Genomic DNA, 17,800 nt, shown 5'->3' on the forward strand with positions numbered 1-17,800 from the left:
GTTCCATGTCTGTGCACAAGTGTACACACACACACACACACACACACACACTCCCCCTCTCTCTCTTCCCACTCTTGTGGTCCCATTGTTTATTCTATGTCAAGGGCCAGACCCTCTGTCTGACCACAGCTGAGAATTCCACAAACAATAGATGAATAGGAGAGTGCTAGAGGGAGAAATAAGGGGGCGTGGTGGACATGGAGAAAAGGAAAGAGGGAGGAGAATATATATCTGAACAACCTTATCAATCAGCCATTATTTTTACTTTTTAAAAAAAACAATTTTAGTCATTTAGCAGACGCTCTTATCCAGAGCGACTTACAGTAGTGAATGCATACATTTTTCCGTACTGGTCCCCAGTGGGAATCGAACCCACAACCCTGGCGTTACAAACACCATGCTCTACCAACTGATAGTTAGCTAATCACTCACTGGTAATGGTCTGTATTTGCCATTGCAAGGTCGGTGGATTGATATTAGACAGGCAAAGAGCAATCCGCCAATGCGTCTGTTCACATTGAGCAGATGCCAGAGAACGTCTGAACAGGAAATTCAATGCCTATTCTTTCGATACTCACTTTATTTCTATCAAATATCAATATTCTTCATCTTTAAATTTATTCATATATGTTCTTGGACTGAATCACTTTCAAAGTATACATTATATCATTTAAATAAAGAAATTGATCCATATTCATCATATCAATCCACACTCACGTCATTAATCGAGTCCAAGGCGGAAGGATATGGAGACAGATTACGCTACGTACTGTAGTTCCGGATCTGGGACTACCTTTCACATTGGAAACACTGGAGAAGCGCAATGATACCAAAGAGAAACGCACCGCAAACAGGTGCATGACGCAAAACAGAGAACCCTAGTAGTAGCAGATTTGGCTATTTTTACAACTAAGAAACGCCGTCGGAAAACATTGGACAGCCTTTGTAATTGTACAGAATGACAATAAGGTAAGACACTAGCTATTGTAATGTAGGCACTGACACTGCACTTGTTGTAGCCAGAGCCATATTTAACATATGGTTAGCTACCTAGCTAGCTATTAGTTCGCCAGTTAGGTAACATTAGCGTTGTTATCAAGCAAGCTAGAACTGTAACTTACTAGCCAGACTTCATGCATGTTCATTGAATCTATCTATCATGATTGGCAATGTAGGTAGCATGTTCTGAACAGCATATTAGTGAACTGAAGTTTAGCTTGCTGGGTAGCCAATACAATCACGAATCAAAGTATGTTCATGTCAAGTGATGACGAACGATAAAGGTTTCCATCCATCCAAGTCGTGACATATGGTTGGACTATTGGCATCAATATAACGTTAATGTGTTATTCTACAATGGAATATGATAATGTTATTTATAACCGAAAAATTAAAGTTAACTAACGTTATTCAGATATCACTCGTCATATTAACTGCAAACATTTCTCTACATCCTATGGCAACATGTGTAGAATTGCAGGAAATTAGCTGAAAAACTGCTAGTGCTTAGTGGTGAGGAGTCGACTCAAAATTAATCGATTCCTCGACTATCTGCCCCCCTCTATCTGCCCCATTCTCACATCTGCTCTGCTTGGAATCAACTCCTAAGATTTAGTATTTTTGCAAAGGTGAAAACTATTTGCCATAGTCTACTTCGAGAACACAAACTCTTGCATCTTTCACAGCAAAGAAAGAGCCAGCTAGCAAGGGAGAGAGTGATGGGCAGGAGCACAGCCACGCATAGGTAGGTGTGTCGGCCCCTAGGCTGACAGCCAGAACCGTGCATCAGTAATCAGAAGATGTAGGCTATCGCAATGCTGTATTTTGCCATTTCTTGTCTTGCAATGTCTTGCGCAAATTAATTAAAGTAGGGGCTATTCTACACTCAACATACCGAAGACCAAACACACACTAGCATTTTTCATAGCGAAGAGAAAGAGTAACAGGCAAGCCAGCAAGGGAAAGAGAGGATCGGGGCAGACAGTCAGAACCATGTGCATAGGTTATATTTTGGTAATCTGTATCTAGCAATGTCTTGTCTATTAATGCCTCGTAAATTCATCAAACATATATTCAAGTAAAGGGTGAGTATTGTTAAGCAGGACACCTGGCAAAGTGGGAGACTTAAGCTTTGTAATGGCTATCCTATAAATGTGTACAATAACAGTCAATGCCTGTGTGTTATTGAGAAAGTATGTGACTGATTAAAAAATTGGTTCAATGGGCATCATTGTGGGCGTGGCATCCCGTGTAATGACATTATGACTAGAGGCATAATGGTAAGTCAAATGACAGTGTTTCTGAGGTAATTAATGTTAAGGTTCTATTGTTTTCTTTTTTTCACTAAGAAAGGATATTCATTACATATTTTGTAATGGGATGTAAATCTAAGTGACTGTGTGCAGCCTTGATGGGCCCCATGGTGGACCCCACCTTTTTAGAATAGTGACATTTTGACCTACTGTCACCTACTGTAAAACTGGGACACTCCTCTAGGCCATGTTAATGCAGACATATTTCGGTGGATTATGAAATGCGTGTTTCCTTAACAGAAATCCATTTTCTAAATGGGACCAAATGTTTAATTTAATTTTCCTAAAATCTGCTAACTTGCTAGCCTTATCAGTGTAGATTGCGCCACGTCATTCCATGGGGTCAATCAAGGCTGAACACAGCAGAAATATCACAGAAATATTCTTGTTCTTACACATCACCTAGTCCTTTTTATAGGCTAAGTTGATGAGCAAAGGGGCAGCATCATGCTCATGTCAGTCCTCTAGAATGCAAATGCAGTCTTCCTAGTAGGACTCAGCAATAATGAGGTGGTGTGTGCGCATCCGTTTCAGCGTATTTAGGAGTCGAGCAAGAGGCGACTCCAACCACAGGAGTAGCGCGCCACTACTAGTGCTTAGGGATTTAACCGAAGTGTCGGTTACACAACTAGCTAATTATTTGAAATTCCTTTTTGTTTCTATTTTTTTCTGTCAATGTACTGCAGTTTCTGTAGAGAAATCGGATCATGTCTGAAATGTACGATGTTTTAGTTTCCAACTGGCCAATGTTCTACATAGTTTAGTGCAGAAAACATGATAATTAACTACACTGACCTTTAATCCATTGTGTGGCTACTTGTCAGTTCTGTTTCTTTTATGCCTGCTATGCAAGCTACAGATGAATGCAGGATCAAGAGGGGATACACGGAGAGCAGTTGCTTCGAGGTATTGGTATTCAGCAGTCATAAGTCTTCCTTATTTACTCTGAACTACTAAAATAGTGCTTTTTGTCAGACAGCGTAGGCAGCTGCTCTATAGAGATGATGACTTGGAATGAAATTATAGTAATCAAATAAAACAAATGTAATGTACACAACTGAAATATTAAAGTAATGTGAATAAGTGATGGTTAATAAGTGATAAGCCGTCATGAGCAGTCACTACCATTGTGGAAATTGTATAAATAGTTTTATTCTGTTACAGAATTCAACCCGCATAATGCGTAGTGCGTTTAATTTAACAAAAAATCCGCCCCGTGGCAAAATGAGTGAAATTGCATGAAATCTTTAATATAACCAAAAATATTTTGTATTTTTTTTGCTGTCAGGGTGGGGGAGTGGGGGGGTGTAAAATGTTTTGCTTGCATTGTGGATGGGGAGGGCCCAAGACATTTTCACATAGGGCCCCAAAAGGCAGACCCCTGAGCCATGAACAAAGTTGCCCATCCCTCAGTCAGGTGCTTGCAGGGGGTGTGTGTGTAATTTTCATCCTTATTAGATGTTTAAAGTGGTGTGCATTACTTTACTGGCACCGTTAAGTATTGATGTAGGTTGTCATGCATGGCTCTGTTATTGGCGACTGGTCTGAGTGCCTAGGATGGTTGTATTAAGCCTATACAATGCAGCAACAACAAAAAAAGAACAAGTCTCAGTCTTCTGTACGTTGCTCCAGTGTGTTGGAAACATCTGCACATTTCAATACTGAAATGAATGGTACCGTCTTACTGACTCCACCACACACTCTGTCTTTAACACCTGTTGGTTAAAGACCACAGTGTGACTGATTCTGTTGCATACTGTGTTCGTTTGGATCAGAGGCAGAGCCTGTTTCCTCAGTAGGGAGTGATGTGATGACATTTAAGTTCCCTCTAAGCTCCTTGGAAGGCTGTGGATATATGGAGCTTTCCCCGGAATAGTATTTGGGATTTCAGAGAAAGTGGCATTTCTCGTTACCGTGTCACACGTTTGTGTGTGCGGTGCCAGCATGCCAAAGAGAATGGGGCCTTGCTGATCATCATTTAGCTGTTGAGCAGAGTGGTGCTCATGGCAGCTAGTCTCTTGCATTGTGTGTGTGTGTCCAATGATATAGGCTGCTGTGACTCACCATTTGCTGACGTGACTGGCTGGCTCTGAGGGGACCTGCTGAAGGGAGAGCCAGGGAGTAAGGGGATGGATTAAGGATTTTGAGCAGAGAACAGGTCACACACACCAGAGTCTGCAGCAGCAGAGAGGGAGAGGACCCATTACAGCACTTCCTTTAAGTGCATTGGGCCAGTAACTGAAAGGCTATTCCCAGAGCCGACTATGTGAAAAAATCTGTCTGTACCCTTGAGCTAGGCACTTAACCCTAATTGCTCCTGTAAGTTGCTCTGGATAAGAGCATCTGCAAAATGACTCGAATGTCAAATGTAGCTGCCATTTAATAATAATAAATACAAAAAATGTTTTGTATAGCACCTTTCAATACAAGCAACAGTGCTTCACATCATAAAACATAACATATAAGTACTAACAAAGACCGGAGCAAGGAGAAAGAAACAAGATGGATAATTAAAATCATGCATTAAACACATCGTTATAAAAATGTGTCTTCAGCAGGGATTTAAAGAGGCACTGAATCTGCAAGCCAGATCTCCTGCTCTGGTGACTCAGAGGGCTCACACACACAGGGCACTCCCAGCCCACACAGCAGGATCTTCATTGTGTAAAGTGTAGGTAAACACAGCCTCACCTTAAAATCTGTCCAGCCATCTCTCTGTATCTTGCTTTCTTCCAGAGTTGTCTTTAAGAATGTAGAAAAGAGATATATTTGCACTGTGTAATTCCAACCAATGACTGTGTAGCCTACTTGTTGCCCTGTACCCCCGAAGCAGGAAACACACAAGGACTAGTCTAGGACTGCTCTGGCTATCCTCCAAACCACCAATTTGATTTCTCAAGTCCCAAATATCCTCTTCATATGCTAATACTCCCTGTCTGGATGAATGACTGCTTTGTTGCCATGGTGGTTGGCCTGATATGCTTGGCTGGCTGGCTATAGCTATTATGCTAATGTAGTCTATGTTTATGGGGAGGTGGTAGTGGGGCTGTTTACTGTGAATGAATGGTCTCTAGGAAGTTGTCTCAGAAGAGCGAGCCTCCTGCTGTTTAATGTTTTCAAGGTGGTTGTGTTGTTGCCGCAACGTTTGTTTTCCGACAGTGTCTGTTTCCATGAAGCTGCCGTCGGTTACCATGGTATAGTTGCCGGGAGTGATTGTCACAGTTCAGCAAGCTAAACAGGTTTGTAAAAAGGTCTCCTGGTGTCGTAAAATGCATCTGGAAAGCCTAAAGGTGTGAGCGTGTGCTTTTTTTTTCTTCTGTGTGACCTGTCCCCACATCACTTCCAGTCAACAAGTCTCTGACTGTCGCTGATTACAACTTCAATAGGCTGTTAGTTACTGTTAGTTACTGTTAGTTACTGTTAGTTACTGTTAGTACTGTTAGTTACCATGAACACTGTGTTATTAGGGCCCATGGGCGCTTAATGTGTTTTTGTCATAGTGATTAGAGAACATGACTTGTTGGCGCAGAGGAATGGCAAACAAACATCATCTAGGCTACACAGCTCATAAGACTTGAGTGAGTTTTCCTCCCAACCCAAGATTAAAAGTCGACACTGTCTCCGGGGGAAACGGTCTCCATGGGTAACCAACTAGGTGTTCTTTTGGCCTGTGACGAGGTAACTGCGTTTGTCTGTAAGCTCTATCTTGACTCGCTGTGATATGAGTCTGGGTATGAACTGATAGGGACACTACTGTGTGTGAGTTGTGTTATTGAGTGGGGATTTTCTACTGACCGTCATGGCTGCAGAAGGGTCCTCACTCACTCACTCACTCACTCACTCACATGATTTTAGGCTTCATTATTCATTCACCAGATAGGCTAACGCCTGTTGATTTGTCCTTGCAAACGCACATACAAACATACACAAGCGTGGGTCATTCTCACACAACTGAAATTTGACCCCAAAAATGATCGTGTTATTTTTCATGACATTTCCTCTTGGATCACTGAGATATCTATATTATTATTATTATTATTATTATTATTAGGATACATTTTTTTGATCAGATATGCATTTTACCACAATTTCCACAACTACCAATGCAAAAACTTTCATTATTGCAACAGTTTTCAAAGTCCCAAAAAGTTGTAAGCAAATCAATGTTTAATATTTTGTAACATTGCTCCCCTAATGACAAGGCCTGAGGTTATACATCACAATGAAAATAAAAATATTACAAATTTAACTTTTTTGTAATTTGTCATTACAGTAACACAACTTTTTTTAAAAGGTTTTTGTCATAATCACTTATGTATACAGTATGTGTTATTTATGAGTTGTATTTATGCACATATATCTGGATGAAGATTAAGACAAAATTGCTTAAAGTATACATTTTATTTTTCCTAATCTCCTCAATATCGGTGCATTACGGTAATGATACGCAGGTTACGGAGATGAGACTACATGTTTTGGTAGTGAATAGTTTAACTGTATTGATTTCTATCAGAGATTCAGTAACTCAACAAATCATCAAAGTGTCATTTGTTAATCCCAAATTACTTACATAATACTAAAATCACTGATCGTAATGCAATTTACTAAAATACCCTTTATTTCAGAGTAAGTATAAGTACTGTAATTGTATGCATGTATTTTCAAAAGCGGACTTAAAAGTAATAAAGTGACATTACAGGTAATATTGGTGTATTAGGATGTGAATATTTGTGACCCACCATTTGGATTCAGTCCTATGGAGAAACATTTAGAAACGTTAACTTTTTTTTGGGGGGGGGGGGTAAAAGTAGAGACTCTGAGCCTGAAGAATGGTATATGATACCCATTGTTCCTCAACTGCAGTGTAAGTAATTCTGCTTTGAAAGTTAAACTTGTAACCCCAGTTTTGAGAGAATTGCCTTTTTAGTGTTTTGGTACACTTACTGGAGAGCTCTTCTTTGTCTACACCCATTCAGCATCATTCACATCCTCTTAAGCCTTAGCCCCACCCATCTCTTTAAGGACTCACATGTGAGGCCATGTGCGAAACAGTCGTGTAGTTAACAACCAAAGATTTCAAGACTAAAAGTAGTAGCCTACAAGAAGGAAACTCCAGGTAAAAATACACTGTCTTGGCCTATATCCTAATCTGACTTTGGTGCAGGTCATGTTCTTCACATTACCGTCTCTAGTAAACACACACTATATAAAATTGAAGTTTATTTGTCACATGTACAGGATACAAAAGGTGGAAACGAGTGAAATGGTTACATGCATATTTGTATAGTAGCAATATCAAAAACAGAAGCTGTCCAAAAAAAATATTTTATAATTATTAGATAATGTTTACCTAGACTAGAGGTCAACCGATTTTGATTTTTCAACGCCGATAACGATTATTGGAGGACCAAAATAAGCTGATACCGATTTACTCGGCCGATTTTTATACATATTTGTAATAATGACAATTACAACAATACTGAATGAACAATGAACACTTTTATTTTAACTTAATATAATGCATCTTTAAAATCAATTTGGTCTCAAATAAATAATGAAACGTGTTCAATTTGGCTTAAATAATGCAAAAACAAAGTGTTGGAGAAGAAAGTAAAAGTGCAATATGTGCCATGTAAGAAAGCTAACGTTTAAGTTCCTTGCTCAGAACATGAGAACATATGAAAGCTGGTGGTTCCTTTTAACATGAGTCTTCAATTTTCCCAGGTATGAAGTTTTAGGTTGTAGTTATTATAGGAATTATAGGACTATTTTTCTCTATACCATTTGTATTTCATATACCTTTGACTATTGGATGTTCTAGTAGGTACTTTAGTATTGTCAGCCTAATCTCAGGAGTTGATAGGCTTGAAGACATAAACAGCGCAATGCTTGAAGCATTGCGAAGAGCTGCTGGCAAAAGCAGGAAAGTGCTGTTTGAATGAATGCTTACGAGCCTGCTGCTGCCTACCACTGCTCAGTCAGACTGCTCTATCAAATCATAGACTTAATTATAATATAATAACACACAGAAATACGAGCCTTAGGTCATTAATATGGTCAAATCCGGAAACAAAACGTTTATTCTTTCAGTGAAATACGGAACCATTCCGTATTTTATCTAACGGGTGGCATCCATAAGTCTAAATATTGCTGTTACATTGCACAACCTTCAATGTTATGTCATAATTACTTAAAATTCTGGCAAATTAGTTCGCAACAAACCAGGAGGCCAAAACTGTTGCATATACCCTGACTCTGCGTGCAACGAACGCAAGAGAAGTGCCACAATTTTCCTAGTTAATATTGCCTGCTAACATGAATTTCTTTTAAACCTGCATATTTAGTTTAAAAAATATACTCCTGTGTATAGATTTTAAAAGGCATTGATGTTTATGGTTAGGTACATTCGTGCAACGATTGTTCTTTTTTTGCAAATGCACTTTTGTTAAAGCATCCCCCGTCTGGCGAAGTTGGCTGTCTTTGTTAGGAAGAAATGGTCTTCACACAGTTCGCAACAAGCCAGTCAGCCCAAACTGCTGCATATACCCTGACTGTTGCAGAGAACGCAAGAGAAGTGACACAATTTCCCTAGTTAAAAGAAATTCATGTTAGCAGGCAATATTAACTAAATATGCAGGTTTAAAAATATATACTTGTGTATTGATTTTAAGAAAGGCGTTGATGTTTATGTTTAGGTACACATTGGTGAAACGACAGTGCTTTTTTTTGCGAATGTGCTTGTTAAATCAGCCGTTTGGCGAAGTAGGCTGTGATTCAATGATAAATTAACAGGCACCGCATTGATTATATGCAACGCAGGACAAGCTAGTAACCTATTAATATCATCAACCATGTGTAGTTAACTAGTGATTATGTTAAGATTGATTGTTTTTTTATAAGATACGTTTAATGCTAGCTAGCGCCTTACCTTGGCTCCTTGCTGCCCTCGCATAACAGGTAGTCAGCCTGCCACGCAGTCTCCTCGTGTAGTGCAATGTAATCGGCCATAATCGGTATCCAAAAATGCAGATTACCGATTTGTTATGAAAACTTGAAATCGGCCATTCCGATTTTAATCGGTCGACCTCTAACCCAGACACACTTGTCTAAATTGATGGGTCATGTGAAATAAATGCTTTAACCACCCCCAGACGCATATAGGTAAGTGGATGGGTCACTATTGTCTAGACATGTACAGTTGAAGTCAGAAGTTGACATACACCTTAGCCAAATACGTTTAACCTGTTAGGGCTAGGGGGCAGTATTTACACGGCCGGATAAAAAAACGTACCCGATTTTAATCTGGTTATTACTACTGCCCAGAAACTAGAATATGCATATAATTATTGGCTTTGGATAGAAAACACCCTAAAGTTTCTAAAACTGTTTGAATGGTGTCTGTGAGTATAACAGAACTCATATGGCAGGCAAAAACCTGAGAAGATTCTGTACAGGAAGTGCCCTCTCTGACCATTCCTTGGGCTTCTTGACTCTCTTTATTGAAAACTTAGGATCTTTGCTGTAACGTGACACTTCCTACGGCTCCCATAGGCTCTCAGAACCCGGGAAAAAGCTGAATGATGTCTTTGCAGCCCCTGGCTGAAAAACATTAGCGCCTTTGGTAAGTGGTCTATCAGAGGACAATGAGACTGAGGCGCGTGCACAAGGCGACCCCATGTTTTTATTTTCTCTCTCTTTGAACTAAAACACGGTTTCCCGGTCGGAATATTATCCCTTTTTTACGAGAAAAATGGCATAAAAATTGATTTTAAACAGCGGTTGACATGCTTCGAAGTACGGTAATGGAATATTTAGATTTTTTTTGTCACGAAACGCGTCGGGCGCGTCACCCTTATTTACCCTTCGGATAGTGTCTTGAACGCACGAACAAAACGCCGCTATTTGGATTTAACTATGGATTATTTGGGACCAAACCAACATTTGTTATTGAAGTAGAAGTCCTTAAAATCGGAGCGAGTGCATAGAGGAGTTTTGTATCTATAATTCTTAAAATAATTGTTATGTTTTTTGTGAACGTTTATCGTGAGTAATTTAGTAAATTCACCGGAAGTTTGCGGGGGGGTATGCTAGTTCTGAACGTCACATGCTAATGTAAAAAGCTGGTTTTTGATATAAATATGAACTTGATTGAACAAAACATGCATGTATTGTATAACATAATGTCCTAGGATTGTCATCTGATGAAGATCATCAAAGGTTAGTGCTGCATTTAGCTGTGGTTTGGGTTTATGTGACATTATATGCTAGCTTGAAAAATGGGTGTCTGATTATTTCTGGCTGGGTACTCTGCTGACATAATCTAAAGTTTTGCTTTCGTTGTAAAGCCTTTTTGAAATCGGACAGTGTGGTTAGATTAACGAGAGTCTTGTCTTTAAAATGGTGTAAAATAGTCATATGTTTGAGAAATTGAAGTAATAGCATTTCTAAGGTATTTGAATATCGCGCCACGGGATTACACTGGCTGTTGAGTAGGTCCCACCTAGCCCAGAGAGGTTAAACTCATTTAATCAGAGTAGAAATTCAGTTTTAGGTCAGTTAGGATCACCACTTTATTTTAAGAATGTGAACTGTCAGAATAATAGTAGAGTGATTTATTTCAGTGTTTATTTCTTTCTTCACATTCCCAGTGGGTCAGAAGTTTACATGCACTCAATTAGTATTTGGTAGCATTGCCTTTAAATTGTTTAACTTCGGTTAAACATTTTGGATAGCCTTCCACAAACTTCTCTCAATAAGTTGGGTGAAACTTGGCCCATTCCTCCTGACAGAGCTTGTGTAACTGAGTCAGGTTTCTAGGCCTCCTTGCTCGCACATGCTTTTTCAGTTCAGCCCACACATTTTCTATGGGATTGAGGTCAGGGCTTTGTGATGGCCACTCCAATACCTTGACTTTGTTGTCCTTAAGCCATTTTGCCACAACTTTGGAAGTATACTTGGGGTCATTGTTTATTTGGAAGACCCATTTGCGACCATGCTTTAACTTCCTGACTGATATCTTGAGATGTTGCTTCAATATATGCACATAATTTTCCATCCTCATGATGCCATCTATTTTGTGAAGTGCACCAGTCCCTCCTGCAGCAAAGCACCCCCACAACATGATGCTGCCACCCCCGTGCTTCACGGTTGGGATGATGTTCTTCGGCTTGCAAGCCTCCCCCTTTTTCCTCCAATGATAACGATGGTCATTATGTCCAAACAGTTCTTTTTTTGTTTCATCAGACCAAAGGACATTTCTCCGAAAAGTATGATCTTTGTCACCATGTGCAGTTGCAAACTGTAGTCTGGCTTTTTTATGGCGGTTTTGGAGCAGTGGCTTCTTCCTTGCTGAGCAGCCTTTCAGGTTATGTCGATATAGGACTTGTTTTACTGTGGATATATATACCTTTGTACTGGTTTCCTCCAGCATCTTCACAAGGTCCTTTGCTGTTGTTCTGGGATTGATTTGCACTTTTCGCACCAAAATACGTTCATCACAACGTGTCTCCTTCCTGAGCGGTATGACAGCTGCGTGGTCCCATGGTGTTTATACTTGTGTACTATTGTTTGTCCAAATGAACGTGGTACCTTCAGGCGTTTGGAAATTGCTCCAAAGGATGAACCGGACTTGTGGAGGTCTACAATGTTTTTTCTGAGGTCTTGGCTGATTTCTTTTGATTTTCCCATGATGTCAAGCAAAGAGGCACTGAGTTTGAAGGTAGGCCTTGAAATACATCCACACCTCCAATAGGCTAATTGACATCATTTGAGTCAATCAGAAGCTTCTAAAGCCATGACATAATTTTCTGAACTTTTCCAGGCTGTTTAAAGGCACGGTCAACTTAGTGTATGTTAACTTCTGACCCACTGGAATTGTGATACAGTGAAATAATCTGTCTGTAAACAATTGTTGGAACAATTACTTGTGTCATGCACAAAGTAGATGTCCTAACCGACTTGGCAAAACTATAGTTTGTTAACCTCTATGGGACACCTTGACAAGATAGCAAAAATCTAATAATTTCAATTTCTCAAACAATCAACTATTTTACACCATTTGAAAGAAACATCTCCTTAATCCAACCACATTGTCCGATTTCAAAGAGGCTTTACGGCGAAAGCATAAAGTTAGATTATGTTAGGACAGTACATAGACAAAAAAAATACACAGCCATTTTCAATGCAAGGACAGGTGTCACCAAAAGCAGAAAACCAGCTAAAATTATGCACTAACCTTTGATAATCTTCATCAATGACACTCCTAGGACATCATGTTAGACAATACATGCATTTTTTTGTTCTATCAAGTTCATATTTATATCCAAAAACAGCATTTTACTTTGGCATGTGATGTTCAGAAAATGTATTTCCCCTAAAACTCTCGGTGAATCAGCACAACAATCTACAAAAATACTCGTCATAAACGTTGATAAAATATTAAACTGTTATTAAAAGAATTATAGATTAACATCTCCTGAATGCAACCGCATTGACAGATTTCAAAATAACTTTACTGGGAAAGCACACTTTGCAATAATCTGAGTACTGTGCTCAGAAAAATACACTACGCAATACAGATAGCCGCCATTTTGGAGTCATCTAAAATCATAAATAGCATTAGAAATATTCACTTACCTTTGATGATCTTCATCAGAAGGCACTTCCAGGTATCCCAGGTCCACAACAAATGTTGCTTTGTTCGATAAACTCCATAATTTATGTCCAAATAGCTCCTTGTTGTTCACACGTTCAGCTACTCCAAATGTAGCTACTCCAAACGTTGTATAGCATCAATCTTTAGGGCCTAAGCTCTACCTCGCCCTCCATTTTCAAATCTGACCATAATTTTATCATCCTGATACCTGCTTACAAGCAAAATTAAAGCAGGAAGCACCTGCTTTAAAAGTGGTCAGATGAAACGGATGCTAAACTACAGGACTGTTTTGCTAGCACAGACACGGAATATGTTCCGGGATTCTGCCAATGGCATTGAGGAGTACACCACATCAGTCACTGGCTTCATCAATAAGTGCATCGACAACATCGTCCCCACAGTGACTGTACGTACATGCCATGAATTACAGGCAACATTCGCACTGAGCTAAAGTGTAGAGCTGCCGCTTTCAAGGAGCGGGACACTAACCCGGAAGCTTATAAGAAATCCTGCTATGGCCTCCGACGAACCATCAAACAGGCAATGCGTCACTACAGGACTAAGATCGAATCGTACTACACCGGCTCCGACGCTCGTCGGATGTGGCAAGGCTTGCAAACTATTACAGACCACAAAGGAATGCACAGCCGAGAGCGGCCCAGTGACACAAGCCTACCAGATGAGCTAAATAACTTCTATGCTCACTTCGAGGCAAGTAACACTGAAACATGCATGAGCGCATCTGTAGAGTCTGTAATACCAACATGTTTCAAGCAGACCACCATAGTCCCTGTGCCCAAGAACACTAAGGTAACATGCCTAAATGACTACCGACCCCTAGCACTCACGTCTGTCGCCATGAAGTGCTTTGAAAGGCTGGTCATGGCTCACATCAACACTGTTATCCCAGAAACCCTAGACCCACTCCAATTTGCATACCTCACCAACAGATCCACAGATGATGCAATCTCTATTGCACTCCACACTGCCCTTTCACACCTGGACAAAAGGAACACCTATGTAAGAATGCTGTTCATTGACTACAGCTCAGCATTCAACATCATAGTGCCCTCAAAGCTCATCACTAAGCTAAGGACCCTGGGACTAAACGCCTCCCTCTGCAACTGCATCGTGCACTTCCTGACGGGCTGCCCCCAGGTGGTAAGGGTAGGTAACAACACATCCACCACGCTGATCCTTAACACGGGGGCCCCTCAGGGGTACGTGCTCAGCCCCCTTCTGTACTCCCTGTTCACTCCTGACTGCAGGGCCAGGCATGACTCCAACACCATCATTAAGTTTGGCGATGACACAACAGTAGTAGGCCTGATCACAGAGAACGATGAGATGGCCTATAGGGAGGAGGTCAGAGACCTGACTGTGTGGTGCAAGCACAACAACCTCTCCCGCAACGTGACCAAGACAAAGGAGATTGTGGTCGACAGAAAAAGGAGGACTGAGCACACCCCATTCTCATCGACAGGGCTGTAGTGGAGTAGGTTGAGCGCTTCAAGTTCCTTGGCATCCACATTGCCAACAAACTAACATGGCCCAAGCACACCAAGACAGTCGTGAAGAGGGCACGACAAAACCTATTCCCCCTAAGGAGACTGAAAAGTTTTGGCATGGATCCTCAGATCCTCAAATGTTTTTACAGCTGCACCATCAAGAGCGTCCTGGCTGGTTGCATCACTGCTTGGTTTGTCAACTGTTCGGTCTCCAACCACAAGGCACTACGGATGGTAATGCGTACGTCCCAGTACATCACCGGGGCCAAGCTTCCTGCCATCAAGTACCTCTATACCAGACGGTGTCAGAAGAAGACCCTAAAAATTGTCAATGACTCCAGCCACCCTAGTCATAGACTGTTCTCTCTGCTACCACACGGCAAGCGGTACCGGAGCGCCAAGTCTAGGTCCAAGAGACTTCTAAACAGCTTCTACCCCCAAGCCATAAGACTCCTGAACATATAATCAAATGGCTACCCAGACTATTTGCGTTACCCCCCCACCCCTACTCTGCTGCTACTCTGTTATTATCTATGTGTAGTCACTACCTAATAACAATTCCTACATGTACTGATTTCCTCGACACCGGTGCCCCCTGTATATAGCCCCGCTATTGTTATTTAGTGCTGCTCTTTAATTATTTGTTATTCTTAACTCTTACCTCTTAACTCTTACTCTTTTTAGGTATTTTTTTTAACTGCATTGATTAAGGGCTTGTAAGTAAGCATTTCACTAAAGTCTACACCTGTTGTATTCGGCATACTCATGCAAGGTATTTCTTTTTGTTTTACTATTTTATACATTGTCTTCACTATTATTCTACAATCTGTGGAATCATGTAGTAACCAACAAAGTCTTAAACAAATCAAAATATATTCAAGATTCTTGAAAGTAGCCTCTTTGCCTTGCTTGAATCCCTTGTACCCAACAAAATCTAAGGTTAGACATCTTTAATGTATACAGCCCTAATTTTCAATTCAAAAAGTGAAGATAAAATTAAATATTTATCTCTTGTGCAGTTTTATGCCTTTATTACATTTTTGTATGTGAGGTAAAAATATTTGATAAAATGTGAAAAGTCTGGAGTGGGCATAATGGGTATCAAATGTACACTTTAAGCCCATGGGTGTTCCAAATATGCTCACCTCTTAAATAATTAATTTCCAAATGTTAAGAAATGTCAGCTTAGAATTTATGTAAGATTGCATTATAATCATCTCCCCCATTTCTATTCATCATGAAAGTAGCATTCATAACAGGGAGTTAGGTGTCTAATTGTAACCACAGAGATCAATTTGGTCCCAAGCTTTTGTTCTTGCCAACCAGTACACACCTGATTCAACTAATCATAGACTTCAATCAAGACTTGATTAGTTGAATCAGGTGTGTTACTGCTTGGTTAGACTAAAACCCTGCCCCCGCACCGACCCTCTGTGGACAAGACTCCATGCACAAAGACCATAACTCATTAAAAAAAGTTGCTTTATCTGAAAGCTGGTTCACATTACTCATAAAATATTTGGAAACCAATTGTCTGGGATATGAATATACTACAATATTATGCAAAGTTACTATTGATTATATTGAACAATATTTATATCCATTTACATTCTGTGTAGAGGGGGGGATTTTTGTGATACTGTTCCCTTTAAGCCCACCTGAGATAAATGTGAAATTTACAATAATTGCATTTAACAGTTAAACAAAATGTGTAAAAAATAGCTGTGAGATCTATTCTGCGCTACCAAGCAAAAAGGCAGTAACTGCTCATAGCTTGGAGCTGAGAAATATTGCTTTTTCTTTTCTTTTTTTTAACTTTCCAGCTAAGTTAATTCTAGGGAGATCATTGGAGATGTACTGTAGTGATCTGTTGTCTTACTATGAGTAAAATGTTTTATTCATTTTGACCCTGACCTCTGTGACCTATGACCCTTAAACATCAGTTACTGCCTTCTTCCTTGGCATGATAAGTTACAAATTGTAGGGTAATAACAAAGCAAAAAGCAGTATCTGCCATTTTCATGTGTTAGTTTACTATGCTTCTCATTTTATTACTGACAGTGTAACAAAGTTGATACTGCATCCTTTGTGTGTCTTCCACTAAGATACCAGTTGCATTTACATGGAGATGTAGGTTCTGCATCAGTGACGTTACATACTGTGTTTTACAATTAGCCTATGTCTTGTTATAAGAATAAATAAATGGTCCCGTGTGGCTCAGTTGGTAGAGCATGGTGTTTGCAACGACAGGGTTGTGGGTTCGATTCCCACGGGGGACCAGTACGGAGAAAAAAAATGTATGATATGTATGCATTCACTACTGTAAGTCGCTCTGGTTAAGAGCGTCTGCTAAATGACTAAAATGTAAATGTGAAAAGCAGCACTGCAATTGTTAGAATTACATTAAATGACTACCTGTCTTGTAATGATGTATTGGATTATGATAGAAGTATGATGTAGGGTAATACTAATTATAAAGAGATTGCAAATTTAAAACAATGAATTAATGATACTTACAATTTAGAAATAACAACTTTAGAAATAAATGTTAAAATGTTCATTGTCAAGTCCATCTGTTAATTTCATACCTGCTCCCTCCCAAAAAAGGCTCTTTACATTTGCATCTTTATTTACAATTCTAATATTAAGTTCATAAGAATAGCACTCTTAATAGCTCTAATGCTTATTTAGATTGCATGGATGGACATTGACAGGAGTAACACTTAGTATTGATGTGGTTGTACAGTCCTAAAGCACCCTCACTTGGCAACTTTGATTCCCAGAAATACTATAATCATCTAGGCCACAGGGATTGGTGGTAGTCATTTTGGCAAAACTGTTTTTTTCCCCTTGCACTCATGTAATGATAACACTGAAGCAGACACGTTGAGCACACATTTGGCATGCAAAGGTTGTTGTACTAATTACCAACAAAAGTGACAGATACAATTTTGGATTTTAACTTTCCTGACCAGGACAGTCACTCAATACTGGAATATAAAAGAACCAAAAACTCTGGACATGTTTGTTAGATATATTATTAATGAGGTAGAAATTGTGTCTGTGTGTGCTCAACCGGAAAATGAGTGTGCTTGGCTTTTGACTAGAGGTCGACCGATTTTTTATTTATTTTTTTTTTTTTTTTAAATTTTTTTTTTTTTAATCTTTTGAATTTTTTTTTTTTAAATGTATTTTTTTTTTATATATATTTTTATTATTATTAGGGCCGATTTCAAGTTTTCATAACAATCGGTAATCTGCATTTTTGGACGCCGATTACATTGCATTACAGGAGGAAAATGCGTGGCGGGCTAACCACCTTTTAC

General features: G+C 39.6%; 1 protein-coding gene across 5 annotated transcripts in view; it reads left to right on the forward strand.

The window, feature by feature from the left end:
- Positions 1-822: 822 nt before the first annotated feature.
- Positions 823-17,800, forward strand: part of LOC115204923 (small G protein signaling modulator 3-like) — a 44,155-nt gene continuing 27,177 nt past the window's right edge. For 4 of the 5 annotated variants that reach the window (XM_029770509.1, XM_029770518.1, XM_029770513.1 and 1 more), the window contains exon 1: positions 3,172-3,218. In XM_029770509.1, the coding sequence (XP_029626369.1) occupies positions 3,176-3,218 (43 nt within the window). In that variant the 5' untranslated portion in view covers positions 3,172-3,175. Of the gene's footprint in view, positions 970-3,171; positions 3,219-17,800 lie in introns of those variants that run through there. The other variant, XM_029770528.1, reaches the window with a different exon arrangement.

The sequence above is a fragment of the Salmo trutta genome, chromosome 1, assembly GCF_901001165.1.
Source record: "Salmo trutta chromosome 1, fSalTru1.1, whole genome shotgun sequence".
NCBI lineage: Eukaryota > Metazoa > Chordata > Actinopteri > Salmoniformes > Salmonidae > Salmo > Salmo trutta.